This window comes from Castor canadensis, chromosome 9 (genome assembly GCF_047511655.1).
Source record: "Castor canadensis chromosome 9, mCasCan1.hap1v2, whole genome shotgun sequence".
Classification (NCBI taxonomy): Eukaryota; Metazoa; Chordata; class Mammalia; order Rodentia; family Castoridae; genus Castor; species Castor canadensis.
The window spans coordinates 18,086,148-18,101,748 of record NC_133394.1 but is presented as its reverse complement, the minus strand read 5'-3'; the positions used below and the strand labels follow the sequence as shown (position 1 = coordinate 18,101,748).

Sequence of the window (15,601 nt, the reverse complement as noted above, 5' to 3'; positions counted from 1 at the left end):
TAGAGATCCAGTACATGGCTTTCCACATGGAAAGGTGGAGGGGTTGTGCCTTTCCTTTCTGTGCGATGTTGTCACTGGACTCTGCCATGATTCGGTATGATGTGTAGCAGTGTAACTACAGAGAAATGAAAAGGTTCTATGAGCCCCCTGGAAAGCCTGTGTTCTGCCTCCCATTTTTTCTTCTCCCCTTCATTTCATTCTAAGTGCTTCCCAAAATGTCCATTGAGCTTAAGTAGTTTATTCCTGTTTGATTTAAACCCAACATCATAGAATTAGATTGGCGGTAGTGAAATTTCAGTATTTAAAGCTCTTGGTTTATTGGAATTTATAAAAATCCAACAGGTCTTTATTTCCAACATAATTTTTTGATAAGGAGAAAATGTGAAGAATGCTTGATCTGTACAGCAGATAATAAAGGGAGCTCACAGTTCATCCTATAAGCCAGACTGGACGCAGCTTCCCTTAAAAGAATTCTCCTCCTCCTCCTCCTCCTCCTTCTCTCCCTCCCCTCTTTCCCTCTGTCTCTCTCTCTCCCTCTCTCCTTCCCAACCCCCCCCCAACCGTCTAACCTGCTTCCTGGATTAGGAAATATTTGCCACACTTTGAAGCCAAACTCCTAGCACTGAACAGTTCCTTATTTAGCAATCAGGCCCTGGAAAAAGAAAAACCTTTTTTCAGTTTTGAAGTGATTCTATATGTATGTGTGTCTTCTGATTTATGGGGTAAAAATGATTTGGCATATTTTGGATTCTTAGAAACTTGTGCTTTGTGAGTAAAGCATACTTGTAAAAAAATCTTAATGAGTTTGCAAGAGAGAATGCTTACTCTTAAGTAAGTCTTCCTTAAGTAAGACTTCCTGAAGTCTGATTTCATATTCCTCAGACTCTCAGTATTTCAACTTTTTTACATTAAGGAAACGCAATTAACAGCAATCTTCTCCCTTCTTCCACTGTGCTTCTGAGCAGATATTCTTAAATCTAGAAAACAAAAAGCATTTGAGGATATCTGCTGGGTCACCATGGTCCCTCTGTCCTTTATTTACTTTGGCTTTTATGTAAATTGCTTTCATTTGCCATCAGTTTTCCTTCAAACCTTCACCTTCCATTGAGGAATTCCAAGACAATTCAAGGTAAAAAAGAAATCCTACTCCCCATGAAAATGGTTACTTATGAAAACAAAAAAGGAGCATCACACCAAAACTGTTTTCCTTAGATCATAATGATTTTAATTATTGGAAAGTTGCCAACCAATATAATTTAGACAGCAATTCAAGAATAATAGTGTATGGTGTCTTTGTGGAATTTAGAATTTCATGGGAAAGGGGAAGAACATGAATCTGGGCTAAAGTGTTGTTCATTTTTCAAACACAGCATATTTATTTCTGAATCTGATGGCAAAGAGTATGTTTAACAGAAAGTTAAGTAGCTCAGATTGGCTTGCATTATTTGCTTCTTTCCTTAAGTTTTTTTTTCTAAATTTGTGGACTTTTCAAGAAAAAAATTGCCCTATGACATACTCTTTTTGGTTTGGAAAATGTTAAGTAAACTGGTGGGTATGCCACTCCAAAGAAGTTTTTAAACTTGAAATCAAAGTAAACCAAAGCCCCTTGCCCACTTGTCACCAGCCTTTCAATGTGTTGTCCTTTGAGGTCTCCGTCCATCACTCAGCATGTCCACCAGCCCCAGCATTCAGCCACACAGAGCACTGCTAGCATTCCACATACATTGCGGCACAAAGTTTGGTATGGCTGAAACTTCATCCAGAAGGACCTGAATAACAGACTCTGAGGACACAGCTGTATATTTTATACTTGAAAACATAGGCTGTAACTATTATGTGTAATGCAGAACCTGAATTCATCACTGGCTTCAGGTGAGGTAGGGCTGGAAGCACAGGAAGGTTCTTCATAGCAGAGGCCTCTCATCTTTTTTGGTCATAGATCTCTGTGTCTTCAATTAAACCTGTTGTTACCCCCACCCCCACCCACATGCCACCTAGTAAAACAGGCATATGCACATACATGGCATGAAATTTGAAAGAACCCACTGCTTGACCCCTGCTTTGGAGGCCACATTAGTTTTGTGACAGTAGCATTTGCCTTTCTCAATGCAGTAGGTTTTTGGTGGGTTCTCCTGACCTATGAAAACTGTTTCCTCAGAGTGGGTGAATGCTCTAAGGATAGCCAAGTATTCTTTTCCATAGCTGGTAGTAGCGCCTACTTTTTGAGCCCATTTGCATCTTGTAGATTACACAGTATCAGTAATAGAATGCGGTAAGACCAGTTCAAATTGGGAATCTAAGAATGGAAACAGAATTCTGCTCTTTAGTTCTATTTATAAAGGTCTTTGTGTCTTTGTCTTTGCAGACTATAAACATAGAGGACAAGTTTTGTCTCAAAATAGTGTTCTTCAGGCTAAATATGAAACCAGTTCATCTGTGAGCCTTGGCATGAGTCAGGCCACAATTCAAGCCCATGATTGTGTTACTTACCTAGGCTGGGGCCACATGGACTGGACTCCTCACCAGCCAACCACAGTTTTCTTTTTAGTTTGGGGCAAAGATGCAGAATGACTTGTTCTTTCTAACTGTACAAATGTTTGGAAACATCTCCCATTATTGGGATATTCCTTCTCTGTGCTTTCTTCTCCCTCCCTATTTCCCTAATTTTCAGTCACCATTAGTAGAATTACATGTGAGGTTTAGTTTTTTCCTCTGTTCTGTGAATGAGGCATGGGGAAATACACTCTGAGATTTCTTTATCAGAAAAATGTATAAGCATAGTAAAGATAATAGGTATTCAAAAGAGAGACTGTTGGAAGGTACAAATATTTGGGAAGTAGCCAAGGAATCTTAGAATGCAGGTTTGATCATCTGTAACTCTGACCTTTCAACCTCATTGATTATGTGATTGGATAATCACATAAGGATTCATGAAATTCAGCAATATGTGAACCTCAAAAATCAAGCTGTATCATATAAGTTTGGATCTAGTCCTAAAATAGGCTTTTTGAACAAATTCTTAAAGTATAAATTAAAGGTTTTGGTATGACAGGAATTGGTATGTTGTTATGTAATCTTAATGAACTTGATTTGTCTTTTCTGTGTTTTTTTCCCTAAAGGTGAGACCACCACTCCCCGGGCCATTCTAACAGGGCATGACTGCGAGATCACGTGTGCTGCCATCTGTGCTGAGCTGGGCCTGGTGTTAAGTGGCTCCCTAGGTAAAGTGCAGCAGATTTGTAAAGTGTGTGCCTTTCTTGCTGTCTTCTAATAACAAGCTTCGGCAGGTGAAGTAGATTCCTTTTCTGTGAAATTTCTGTTGGCTATAGTAGCCATCAGGCACATGAGGCAATTTAAGTATAAATTAACTAAAATGAAATACAGTACAAAATTCAGGATGCTCGGAAGCTCAGTATTCATGACTAGGGGCTTTTATCTTGCACAGCACAGACCAGAACATTCCATCACTGTGGAAAGTCACTTCACAGCACTGCTCTAAAGAGTTTTAAGATGTTTACAAACAATACCTCGTGAATTTTCTCCCTTCTGTGAGGCAGGAACAGAAACATCTTTGTGTATTTGTTTATTCTTTCAGCCTCTGAGTGGTTGGGTTCCATCTCACACCTGAATGATAATCCTGATCCTGTCTGTGTTAACTTCCAAATCTTCAGACTAAGAAGGAGGGAGCTAGAGTGTCACTGAATGGAGTGGAAAGAGACTTGAGCTAGTTTGTGTTGGAGGCACTCAGGATCCACAGGGCTGTTTCCAGTCCATTGCTCTGTCATTATAACAATCTGTCCATATCTCTTTCTCTGCTTTGAGCTGAAGTCTGAACACAGAGAGCAGTCTAATCTCATATTTTCTAGGTTTCTCTAGTGGGAAAGTGTAGAGTATTTGAGTCACCTTATCTGTGTCCTGAACAGTAATAGTTAGTCAGCTAACAAGGCATATTAAATATTTAAAGGATTGTGCTTAAAAACTTAGTTGATCAAACAGTGAAGTAGTTGCATACAGTTTTTGGACTGTATGCAATCCAAATTAGATATGTGAAATTACCCTATCATATTGCAGGCCATCCTTGCTTTGCACATTAGTGTGGACTGTAAAAACTGTCTGTGCAAGCTGAAATCACACAAAATGATCTTGATACTTCATGGGAAATTCTATGATTCTTCCATGGCCTCTAAGTTTTTTTTGTCAAAAAATTAAAGAAAAACTCTTGAGATTTATGTGTGCATGAATAAGAACATGAAAAAAATAGTAAAGCTCACTTTTAGTTAATACACTGTAATTGAAGACATTCGAAACATCAAGAATTAAAGTGTTCTATTTGTGAAAAACTCCCTAAGAACATTTGGAGCAGTGCATCCCACATTGTCCCAACACGGAAGAGCAAGCATCACATCTGTGCTCGAGGAATTGCTGTGTTCCTCTCCAAGTCTGGACCAGGTGCCCATGTTTTGTTTTGTGCTTTCAGTGTGGACTCTTTCTTTTGAAGAGTCCTCTGGGGTTACTCTAATGTGAGGCTTTTCCTGGTGTCACTTCTTTTGGGACATCAGTTTTGTTACAGCTGCTTTCCTGATCAATGCCAATGGGTTCCCTTCACTCGTTTCCTGGCTGCATATCCAGTGTCTCCATGGGTCCACAGCCCACAAACAGCTCTCTCTTTATAATACCATTTATATTCAGTTCAGATTCTACTTTGAGCCTTACAATTTTCATTTCTCTGTTCTGTTCAAGTTTCGTCTTTGTTACCCATTCTTATAAAATGACACATGGGTTTATCACTGTGCGATAAGAAGGCAACACACCTACTGCCTTCTCTGCCTGGGCATGACCAGAGCTACAGATAGGCAGTGATCAATACCAACAGACTTTGCAAAAAGGGATATTTTGGTCACAGGTCACAATGCCCAGCTGTTATTTACAGAGGGGTCTACAGACAAGTAATGTGGCCAAGAGAAAAGCAGGGCACACACCCAGCAGTCTTTTTGACCCCATCATCTCTAGGAACCTTCTCATCACACTAACAGTTTCTGTTATCTACTGCTATGTTTTGCATGTGCCAGAACACAGTAGAAGCTGAAAAGCTGAGGTGTACAGACTCTGCTGTGTCCCCATCCTCTGCAGTCTTCTCAGATGGGGTTGCCTGGGGAATTGGAAGTAGTGGATGCTGTTACTTGCTTGGGGACATTAGAAAAGTAAAGTCACTCAGTTGCCAAAGAGAAGTGTCAGAATGATCCCTATGTGATTTTTTTTTGGGGGGGAGGGTGAGGGAGAGTGTCATGATTACCGGGGTCTCCCTTTCAGTGTAAAGTAGTGAGCAGTGGGAGGGAAGATGGCCTCAGCCTTCAGAAGCTGCCCTGTCAGGCCACAGCGCATGACCCCCAGGTCACACTGTCCCTGACAGCAGCCCATGTTTCTGCATCCCAGCCTTCCAAGACACTGTTCTAATGCTTAATTAAACATTGTCTTGTGCCTATCTGAATTCTTGCAGTTGTCTCACACTTTGACATAATGAATTTCATAAAGTAACTTGTCTCTTGAGGAAAAGTGAACCTGAAGGCTTATGACTTTGGCTTGTCTTCTCTCCCAGTAGAAGAGGGAAGAGGTGGCAAATGACAGAGAGGTTTTGCGAAATAACAGCAGTGTAAGATGCTATAGCTCTTCATGGCCTCTACAGCTGCAGTGTGCCTTGTAGCCCTGGCTGGTCTGTGCTCAAGATTCAGATCACAATGTCTGTTTCTCTTCTTTTGAGTGCTGGGGATGGAGCCCAGGGCCTTGCACATGCTAGACAAGTGCTCTACCACTGAGCTACAGCCCCAGTTTTCATCACATTTTTTTAATTAATTTTGTCTTTGTTTCTCCTCTCTTCTCAGAAGGACCATGTCTCATACATTCCATGAATGGAGACTTGTTAAGGACCTTGGAGGGTCCTGAAAACTGCCTGAAACCCAAACTCATCCAGGCTTCCAGAGAGGGTCACTGTGTCATCTTCTATGAAAATGGCTGCTTCTGCACATTCAGTGTAAATGGAAAACTCCAGGCCACCATGGAAACAGATGACCACATAAGGGTGAGCACCAGACAGGCTCTGTGCATTTTCAGTTTTTACTGCAATGTGGCACATGAGGAGGAGAGTAGAACACTGGAGTTGTTGAGGGCCAGTGAAACATCACTAGGAAGCACCCGGATGAGGCTGAGACACTTCAGGGCCACAGCAGGCTCAGCGTTGCATGGCTTAGTGGATGCTCACTGCGTGCAGTCGCTCAGGGAAGCTGATGGCCCTCAACAGAGGGGCTTCCTCATGAGCATGTGAAGCCAGCCTAGGTGGCTTTGAATGGAAGTACAGTTTGTAGTTGCTTTAACTGAGGAAGTTTACTGCCCACTGTTTTCTGAATATCAAAGCTAACATAATAGATAGGATTACAGGTAAAACTGGCTTTTCTCTACAGTGAATGGGTGGGAGCTGGAGGGATTAGGACGTCTTCGGGTTAGCAGTTGATGTCAGACTTGACTTCTTCATGACAGCAAGAATACATCAAATGCCAATGTGAGTCATCACCCTCCCTTCTTCTGACCTGCAAGAAATGCAAATGCTGTGGGTCTTCCCATAACTTTTCAGCACTGGGCTCTGGAGTGCTAGTGGTTGAGTGAGGAAAAGAGCCACACTGTTGTTTTGGAGCTAGTTTCAAGGTCCATCCCTTGTCACCTTCAAGCTCCTAGAGAGGTAGAGGGAAAATGTGGGTGGGGGTGCCCATGACCTGTGTACAGTGAGAGGACCCAGGATGTGCCAGGCATGAGAGCAGGGTCACAGGCGCCTCTGCCCTCTGAGGTAGATGTGGGCTGACTCTGGACATTTCACTCATTATTTTTCCTCAGCCTGGGCAGCTTAGATGATATAAGTTCTCCCTGTTTCCTAGATCCCCTTTGAGACTTTCTTCCATAAACACCAGCATTGGGAAGCAAAAGGAGCAAATGCCCTGAAGATAGGTCACATTGGTCAAATCAAGGGCCCGTGCTGCTTTGCCTTGCTCCCTCTGCTTCCACCACAAGGGCGCGCACAGACACACTTACACTCTGCTTTTATTTCTCCCTTCTTTCCCATTAATACTGTATTTAAGCCAAGTACACATCAGAGGATTTTCCCTTCCTCTTTTCTTTATCGTAATAATGTTGATAATCTGTCACTTTGAGCTGCAATTATATTGTCAGCTACACTAATAAATCTGTATTTGAAATCCCTCACTGGCTGGAGCTGTTTGTGTGGCATTGCAGTGAGACCAGAGCCCTGGAAAGTTCCCGCAGCTCTCGCCTATTCACACGCACAGGCTTGCTTCTCTTTGCCCTGCAGCCATCGTTCTTTCCCTCTGTAATATTTCCCACTGGATATTAGGCCTAAACAACTCACTGCCTTTCCCCTGCACTTCTGCACTTTATCATGCTGACTTGCAAGTGGCAACTGTGTGATTAAAGCAGGCTGGCGTGCAGGAGCACTACCTGGCCCTGGCTCCAGACTCCGGGCTGGGAATCAGAGACATCTCAGAGCAGAATCTCCAGCTCCATCCCACACCTAAGCCTGTGTAAGGAGAGGAGAGTGGGAGAACGAATCAGTTACTAGCTCAGACATTAAGTTTCTTTGAAATACCAAGAATCCTGCAGGCAGGCAGGCAGGCAGGCAGCCCAGGCAACCTCTGTGCTAATCAAGGCTTCCCACCTGTTTTTATTTTAGATGCCAGATTGTTCAGTGGCATTTTGGTGAATAGTATATCACAGCACATCAACCAGATAGTGTTGAGATGTCTTAATGAGTAACTTAAATTTAAGCTGGCAGTCCATTCACAGCAGCAAAGTTATTTCATCGTAAACAAAGGATAACCACCATTTCACCCATAGGGACTCATTTCTTTTCTTTTCCTGGAGCTCCAGGATATGGTCATTCCCAACAGACTGCTGTGGCCTGCTGGTACCTCCTTAAAAGCTAGTGCTACCACAGCCCTATCCAAAGCACACCAGATCCAGAGGGTGAGATTACGGCATCCCTGGGGCCCTCTTCAAATTCCCTGCCATAAACCTGACCTGGATACTGAGGAGCTGGATTAGAATTAAGAACCACGTGAACCTTGCTCCGGTGGAAGACAGGGTGCAATTCTGTAGATGATGCCCTGGCTCTCATACCAGAGGAAACAGTTTCCTCATGAGAGAGCCTCACCAGAAAAATATTTTCTCACCTTGGGAGGCGCCTGGTTCATTGAAGTGTTTGAATGCTGATGAATGCATCAACCTAAAAGTTCAGGTTTTATTTCATTCCAGACAGAAGTGGGATTAGAGATTCTTTACTAGAACAAAGAATTAAAGATTAATGGTTTTAATTTCTGTTTTAATGTAGCTCTTATCTAGTAAAAAGCCTCAAGTATGAAATTCAAGTGAACCACAACCGGAAGGTTAATGGATTTTCTTCAGCTGAGTTTTATAAGTGTAGCAAATAATTATTTGTCTTGGTTTTCACTGCAGCTCCCAGATACCCTAGAGACTGGCATTTGTGAGCCAGATGAGGGAGAAGACACTGGTTTGTACTGTATTGAAAAATGTTAAGCTATGTATTTAGTTAATAAGACTTAGAGAATATATCTTATCTGTAACTGCTTTCCACACCTGGGCTTTTCTTTCTTAGGTTTACTTTTGTGTTCATAAGAATAAGCTATACTTAAGAGGCTACCAAAAGTTGGCATTTATGTGAATTGAATGGGTACAAAACAGCCCTTGCCTTCCTAAGATTTTTAAAGAAATTTGTCAGCGGTAAAGACAAGGCAATTATACTAAAACTGCAAAACAGGCTAGTTTTCAGAAGTTACATTTTGTTTTTTCTGGTGGCCAGCACAATCTTTGTTCCTGTGCCCACTGTGCCCAGGAGGATGATGACAGGTGCTTGTGGGGACTGTTAGAACTGATGCCACCAGCTATGGGAAGAGTTGTGTCATAAGGAGGAAAGGAAGAGTGGCTAGAGGACAGGTGGTAGGAGCAGAGGAGGGGACAGCAATGGCTGTGGAAGTAGAGAGGAGGAGTGAGCGCTTTTCTCTACAGGGACGTTCAGGACCTATTTTTGGCTTGGAGTGCTCTGTAGTCTCTGCTACAACTATATGTGAAAGTTAAAGTAGCCACAGACAAATAGGTGCCACTGGGTATTCATGGGCATTCCCATTTGTAATCACATAATATTCATGTGTCATGAAAAATGCATTTTTTCCAACCATCAAAAAATGTGAAAGTCTTCCAAAAGCAGGAAGTAGGCAATGGTCTCCAATCAGCCCACAGGCTATCATAGGGATGCCTGTCTTATGGGATCAAAGAGCAAATTCGAGTCTGTGCCATCCAATCTAGGTGGCAGAGCAGGATTGGGCACAGCCTGGAGCTGACCAGAAGGCCAGCTGCAGTGTTGGCAGTCCTGGGTAAGAAAATACTACAGCTTTCCCAACTGGGGCTTAACTGCCCAGAAAGTGGTAGTTCTCTGTCAAGTCTTTGTCCTCACTGCTGTCAAAATCCAGTAGACATAGAGGTGCTGATGCTGCCCTGCACCCCCATCTTGTGGAGGATGTGGGGTCAGCTGGCCTCTGCCAACCAAGCCCTGGTGTAAATCAGGTCAGCACATGTGCAGTGCGGTGGGAGAGCCACCAGGGCTCCACAGCACAGTGCTGCTTCTGTCTAAACCCACACCACTCAGAAGCATTCGTAAGACCAAAAGAGTTTGCCACTTCATCCTCAAAATACAAAAGCTTGATCCAGGAATTGGGGTGGGGAGAGAGGATAAATGAGAATGATGGAGGGGGTGAATTCAAACATGATATGTTTGATATGTCATAAGAACTTTTGTACATGCCACAATGTACACCCAGCACAGCAATAAAAAATAAAATTTTTTTAAAAAGTACGAAAACCTCTAGCATTGCCTGACCTTATGCAACTGATTTTTTGAAAAACAGCAGCCCTTTTACCACTCCAAATTTGCTTAGAACTCCTAAGATCCCCTTTGCCCCCACCCTGCACTGCTGCAGCAGCAGTGAGTCAGTCTCACGCACAGGAGACCTTTTCCTAGAACTGAATGTCCCTGTGCCCCACAGGCCATGCAGCTGAGCCGGGACGGGCAGTACCTGCTCACAGGAGGAGACAACGGTGTGGTGATGGTGTGGCAGGTGTCTGACCTCAAGAAGCTCTTTGCCTACCCAGGCTGTGACGCTGGAATCCGGGCCATGGCCCTGTCTTACGATCAGAGGTAATGTGGAGTCATGGTCTGCTACATGGTCTGCTAACAGCCACAGTATTAAAAACTATGGAGGGAATTACTGTGTTAAGTGGGCTGATGAATTTGTTGAGTTGTGGGGTGTGCAATCAAAAAAGCAAGTGAGGCCAGGTGCCGGTGGCTCACACCTGTAATCCTATCTACTCAGGAGACAGAGATCAGGAGGATCACGGTTTGAAGACAGCCTGGCAAATAGTTTGGGAGAACCTATCTCAAAAATACTTAACACAAACAAGGGCTGGTATAGTGGCTTAGGGTGTAGGTTCAAGCTCCAGTACCACAAAAAAAAAAAAAGCAAGTGAATACTTGGGTTTCCAAGAACACTTTTTAGGGTGATTTTCCTTTAATGGCATTGACACTCTTGGACACAGGTTGAATTCTCGAGACGTACAGGATTTAAGTAGCAAAGGCTCCAATTATACTACCACAAAGCCTTTTATATTTATTTTCTTAAAGCACCTTTCTTGATAAAATTTTAAGAGCTAATCATGAGTAATAGAAAATGCCTTTATCTGTGCAGAGATTGTATTGAGAAATGTGACGTCCTAAAATCTCCCAGGGGTGTATTTTGAGAGGATAATCTGACAACTTCCTCTTAACATGCAGCTACTCATTTTAGTTCTTAACTTTTTAGTTATGGCAACATAGACATGAAATTCGCCATTTAAACCATTTCAGTTCACAGCTGGGTAGCATGTGTTCACCACCATTCATCTATAGAACGTATCCATCCTACCAAACAAATTCTCCCTATTAAATAGTAACTGCCTCCCCCAGCTCTCCTCCATTCTGCGCTCTCTGATTTTGCCTCTTCTAGGCACCTCCTGTAAATAGACTCATATATTTGTCTTTTCATGTTGTGTTTAGCATGTTTTCAAAGTTCTGTGTTACAGTGAGTGTCAGAATCTCATTCCTGTCTAAGGCTAATACTTCACTGTATGGCTGTATCATTCTGTCCATCCATTTGTCTCTCCATGGACATGTGGGTTGTTCCCACCTTTTAGATGCAGAATTCAATTAAAATTACTGTGAATAATCTGTGGGCACTGGCACCAGGAGCCCATGTGAGACCCTGTTTACAGTTCTTTTGGTTACACAGCTAAGGCATGGAATTCACATTTGTGAATATTTCACTTTTCCTTCTATTGTTGGCTTTTAGTCTCTTTCTGTTCTGATTAGAAAGGACACTGCATAATTTCAGTCTCCCTAAATCACGAAGGCTTGTATTTATGGCCTAGCCTATGGTTTATCATGGGGACAGTTTCATGTGTCTATTCTGCTCTTGTTGGATTGGTGTTGTGCACACGTGTGCTGGGTTCATGTGGCTTCTGGTGGTGTTTGGGTTCTCTGTTTCCTTATCCTTCTGTCTGGTTGTTCAGCCCATTTTTGAGAGGATGGTATTAAGATCTCCTGCCTCTTACTGCAGAACCATCTAGTTCTCCCTTCAGTTCTGTTAACATTTGCTCCATGTATCTTGGGGCTCAGATGTTTGGTGCATATGTTACCACTTCCTGGACGAATCGACCCTTTTATCCATATATTGTGTCTTTGTCTCTTACAAGAGTTTTTGACCTAAAGGCTATTTTTCTGACATTAGTGTAGCCAGTTCAGCTCTTTTTCTTACTGTTTGCATGGAATAATCTTTTCCCATGCTTTCATGTTCAACTTCTTTGTGTCTTCACTTCAATAGTGAGGCTCTGGTACACAGCACACAGTGGGATGGTGTTTTTTAGCCACTGTACTAATTTCTGCCCTTTGGCTGGAGCATTTAATCTTGTTACATTTAAAATAGTAAGTGATTTAATTGTAGAAAGCGACTTCTGCTACTTTGCATTTGTTTCTGTGTTCCTCAGAGTTTTGACCCTTATTGCTACCTTCTGTGCTGATTTTCTGTAGTGACACATTTAGTTCCCAATTTTGATAGGAGGTACTAGAAAGGGAACTGACTTCCCAAGGGCTGCTTCTAACCAAACTGTGCAGAAGGAAGTCAAAGCTGGGATCTGCCTTAGACCAGCCACAAGCAGGGCCCCTCTGGTGCTTTCTGCACTTGTTTGTCTGGGGCAGGAAGCAAGGGCAGCAGCTCCTGTCTCTAAGCCACTGGGCTATGAAGACCAGTCCTGACCAGAATATTACTTAAGTACATACTGTATTAGAGCTCAGCCCAAATTCTGGTCAGCAATTTTCTTACTCTTCACCAATTGTGGCTCTGTCAGAAGTAGTGTCTCTACAACTTGATTGTGTACAAGTACTTTTTGCATTTGATCCTGATGCCTGCATGAAGGATAGGTCTCAGCAGCCCAGCCTCCCTAGGAATGATTACATCTAGCCAGGTTTAGTGACATCCTGCACTTCTCTAGCAGTCCCTGCCTCTCCCATAAAAAGGTGAGCAGTGCTTGGGTCTCTGTACACACCAGAAGTCTGCATTTCAGTCATCCAAAAATGATTGAGGCAGGGTGTGGTGGTAGTGTTACATGCCTGTAATCTCAGTTATTTACCAGGTGAACTTAGGAGGATTGCTACTCAAGGCCAGCGCAGGGCCCTGAGATCAGTTCCCAGAACTGCCAAAAAAAACCAACCAAACAAAAAAACTACAGCTCGCACCTCTCAAACTGCAGGTGTTGCCCCTCTTTCTGTATTGACCTTGGGATTCAGGGAGGGCGGGTCTTCATAACAAATTGCTGGGAAATGAGGTTTGTAACCCCCTCCTCCTCTCTGCTTCTCCCAGGTGCGTTATTTCTGGCATGGCTTCAGGAAGCATCGTCCTGTTTTACAATGACTTTAACCGATGGCATCACGAGTACCAAACCCGATACTGATGGTGACGGCTGCAACTTGGCCCTGCCGTGGGCTGGGCAGGGAAGGACCCTGCCATCATTCTTATAGAAATAACTGTCACATCTGAATGTAACTTAAATTCGCTTCAACAAGCAAAATATTTTTTAAAGTTTAATTGCTATTTTTGTAGATTTTGCTTGACTTTTGGGGGAGAATAAATAGCAAAGCAGAAATCTGGCTGCTGGGTTCTGTAGTTTTAAAAAAAATCTATATTTTTAGTCATAATGAGAAGTCTATTTTTCACCAATTATGGAAACCCACAGTGAGGCACATCCAGCTTCTTCTAGCTATCTTAGGAGAAACCATTTCCTGTTTATCTGCACTCTTGAGAGATGTGTGATTTTAACTGCAGGAAAATGGGTTACAGTCTGGAGCAGGTGTTATGTGGAATGCTGGGATGGGAATTTTATGCTATACTTTGGGGCCTGTATTTTTTCATACATTTGTGCTTCTTCAGTGCGGAAATTTGTAGTGTTTAAATTATGGTAAATGTAATTTAAAACATCTGAATGAACAATTTCTATGATGTTATCCTCCACGCATGTTTTAGACTAGAAAATTATGGTTTGGGGACACTATGTTGTGTGTGTGCAATACATAAAGGATCTGATTATGACAAGTGTGACATAGTTGCTGTTTTTCCTGATCTGTCTTCCTCACAGCACAAAGTGAAATGATGGAAATGACCTTGGGCTCATGGTCTGTTTTTCTTTGAAAGTAAATGCAGGTACCAAAGCTCACTGGAGGTTCACCTGTGCCCTTCCCTGCCCCGAGACACAGCTTGTGTGGGGGCCTCTCCCCTGTCCTGGGTCAGAGAACAGAGGCACCAGGTGCTGGATGAGCAACACCCATCCTGCCTTCTGTTATTAAAACATCTCCACCTTCCTTTTGATTAATTTGTACTAAGAAACAATGTTATTTTGGTGATGTATAATTCTACTTTTCTAGTAGAGTGCTGTATGGCATTCTGTGAACATATTTGAGAAAGGTCTGTAGTACATAAATAAATTCTTTGTATGTTGTGAACTTTCAGTTGAAACAGATTGTTCATTCCTGTGCAGCTTGCCTGAATGGGATCTCTCTGCCCCCAGTCCCCCCAACAACCACATTCACGTATTTTCTAAAAGCAAAGATTTAGAATAAACAATTTAGTTTGACAGAAAAACTGAACAAAATGGAATTTGTAATTGAATTGTTGGAAATATCTTTTGCACTCATTTTTAAACATGAATAAAAGTTATTCACAAAGAAGACACCACACTGTTGGTCAGTTTTTGATCAATAACCAGTGAGCAAGAGGGAGAGGCTCTCCTGATGAAAACCAATCACGCCAACCAGAGCTCTCACTGGGATGTCCACAAATCTTGTACCGGACCAAACAGGGGACTCTGTCGTTTCACCTAAGACCCAGCAACATTATTTTACAAACCATTAAGAAGAAAAACAGTAGGTGGTAAAGATGTGCGGGAAGAAAAGGACATCTTAAAATGATAGGCACACTCAAGCTACTGCTGTGTTACCTGGCTAGCTACTCCTTACTGGCATTGAACTTAGGGATATTATATTTCAGAGATACAGGGAGAAAAATGGGAGAAGAAAATCCGAGGTACCTAAGTCACACACCAGATGTACCCTGCCTTTTTCCTAAGCCTAGAGCAAAGCTGCTGCCTCTTGAAGACTTAAAAATAACCATGTCTCTGCTGCCTTCATTGTTTTTAAGAGCTTACAACTTCTTATGGAAAATTAACTGAACATAAGTAATACTTCATAAGAGAAGTACTCCACAAAGAATATAGCTGGCATCACACAAGGATTACTTGATTTCTGCAGACAATATTCCATAAAGTTTATTCAGCAATTACTTATTTTATCCAATTTCAACTCCTTAAAAACTGTAACCCAATGAGGAGAAAGTGTCACAGTAGAGGCGGTTGGGGGATGAGCTGAACGAACCTCAACAGCGTTGGAATCTGCCGGCTGGGCTGGTTTCTACACAGTAATTTAAGCCTGGGTTTGAAATGCATGGCCTTGAGAAATGAAGGGTGTTCATCTCTGGCATATCAGTTTTTACTGAAAATGTGACCAATTATGTCTTTTCTAGTTGTATTTTTAGGAACTACACTAGATCTCTGGAGAAGGCAGGTGGGCTTAGAAGATAACGACCAGAAAATCATTTTGAAATGCATTGATGCGGACTGCTCACTCATGAGCATTGCGTACACCAAATCCCCAGAAATCAATGCTTTATAAGTTAATTCAACACAAAAGAAGACCTATTTTGCCAATTGAGGAACCACCACACTTCAGATCTACTTAGCAAACAAACAGGAAGATTCAAAATACCCGACCTGGGACCAACCACTAGAGGCTGTGAGCCATGAAGTTTGTGACTGACAGCCAAGGTGCCTTCTCCACTGCCAAAGGGTTGGGGGCCTGGCCACACGCACCTGCTGCCACTGTCCTCCCTCG

General features: G+C 42.6%; 1 protein-coding gene across 7 annotated transcripts in view; it reads left to right on the top strand.

Moving 5' to 3' along the window:
* Lrba (LPS responsive beige-like anchor protein) overlaps positions 1 to 14,158 on the top strand; it is a 615,537-nt gene extending 601,379 nt beyond the window's left edge. For 6 of the 7 annotated variants that reach the window (XM_074041265.1, XM_074041269.1, XM_074041264.1 and 3 more), the window contains 4 exons: positions 3,120 to 3,221; positions 5,880 to 6,076; positions 10,119 to 10,270; positions 13,023 to 14,158. In XM_074041265.1, coding sequence (XP_073897366.1) covers positions 3,120 to 3,221; positions 5,880 to 6,076; positions 10,119 to 10,270; positions 13,023 to 13,113 — 542 coding nt within the window. In that variant the 3' untranslated portion in view covers positions 13,114 to 14,158. The remainder of the gene's footprint in view (positions 1 to 3,119; positions 3,222 to 5,879; positions 6,077 to 10,118; positions 10,271 to 13,022) is intronic. The other variant, XM_074041267.1, reaches the window with a different exon arrangement.
* The last annotated feature ends 1,443 nt before the right edge of the window (positions 14,159 to 15,601 follow it).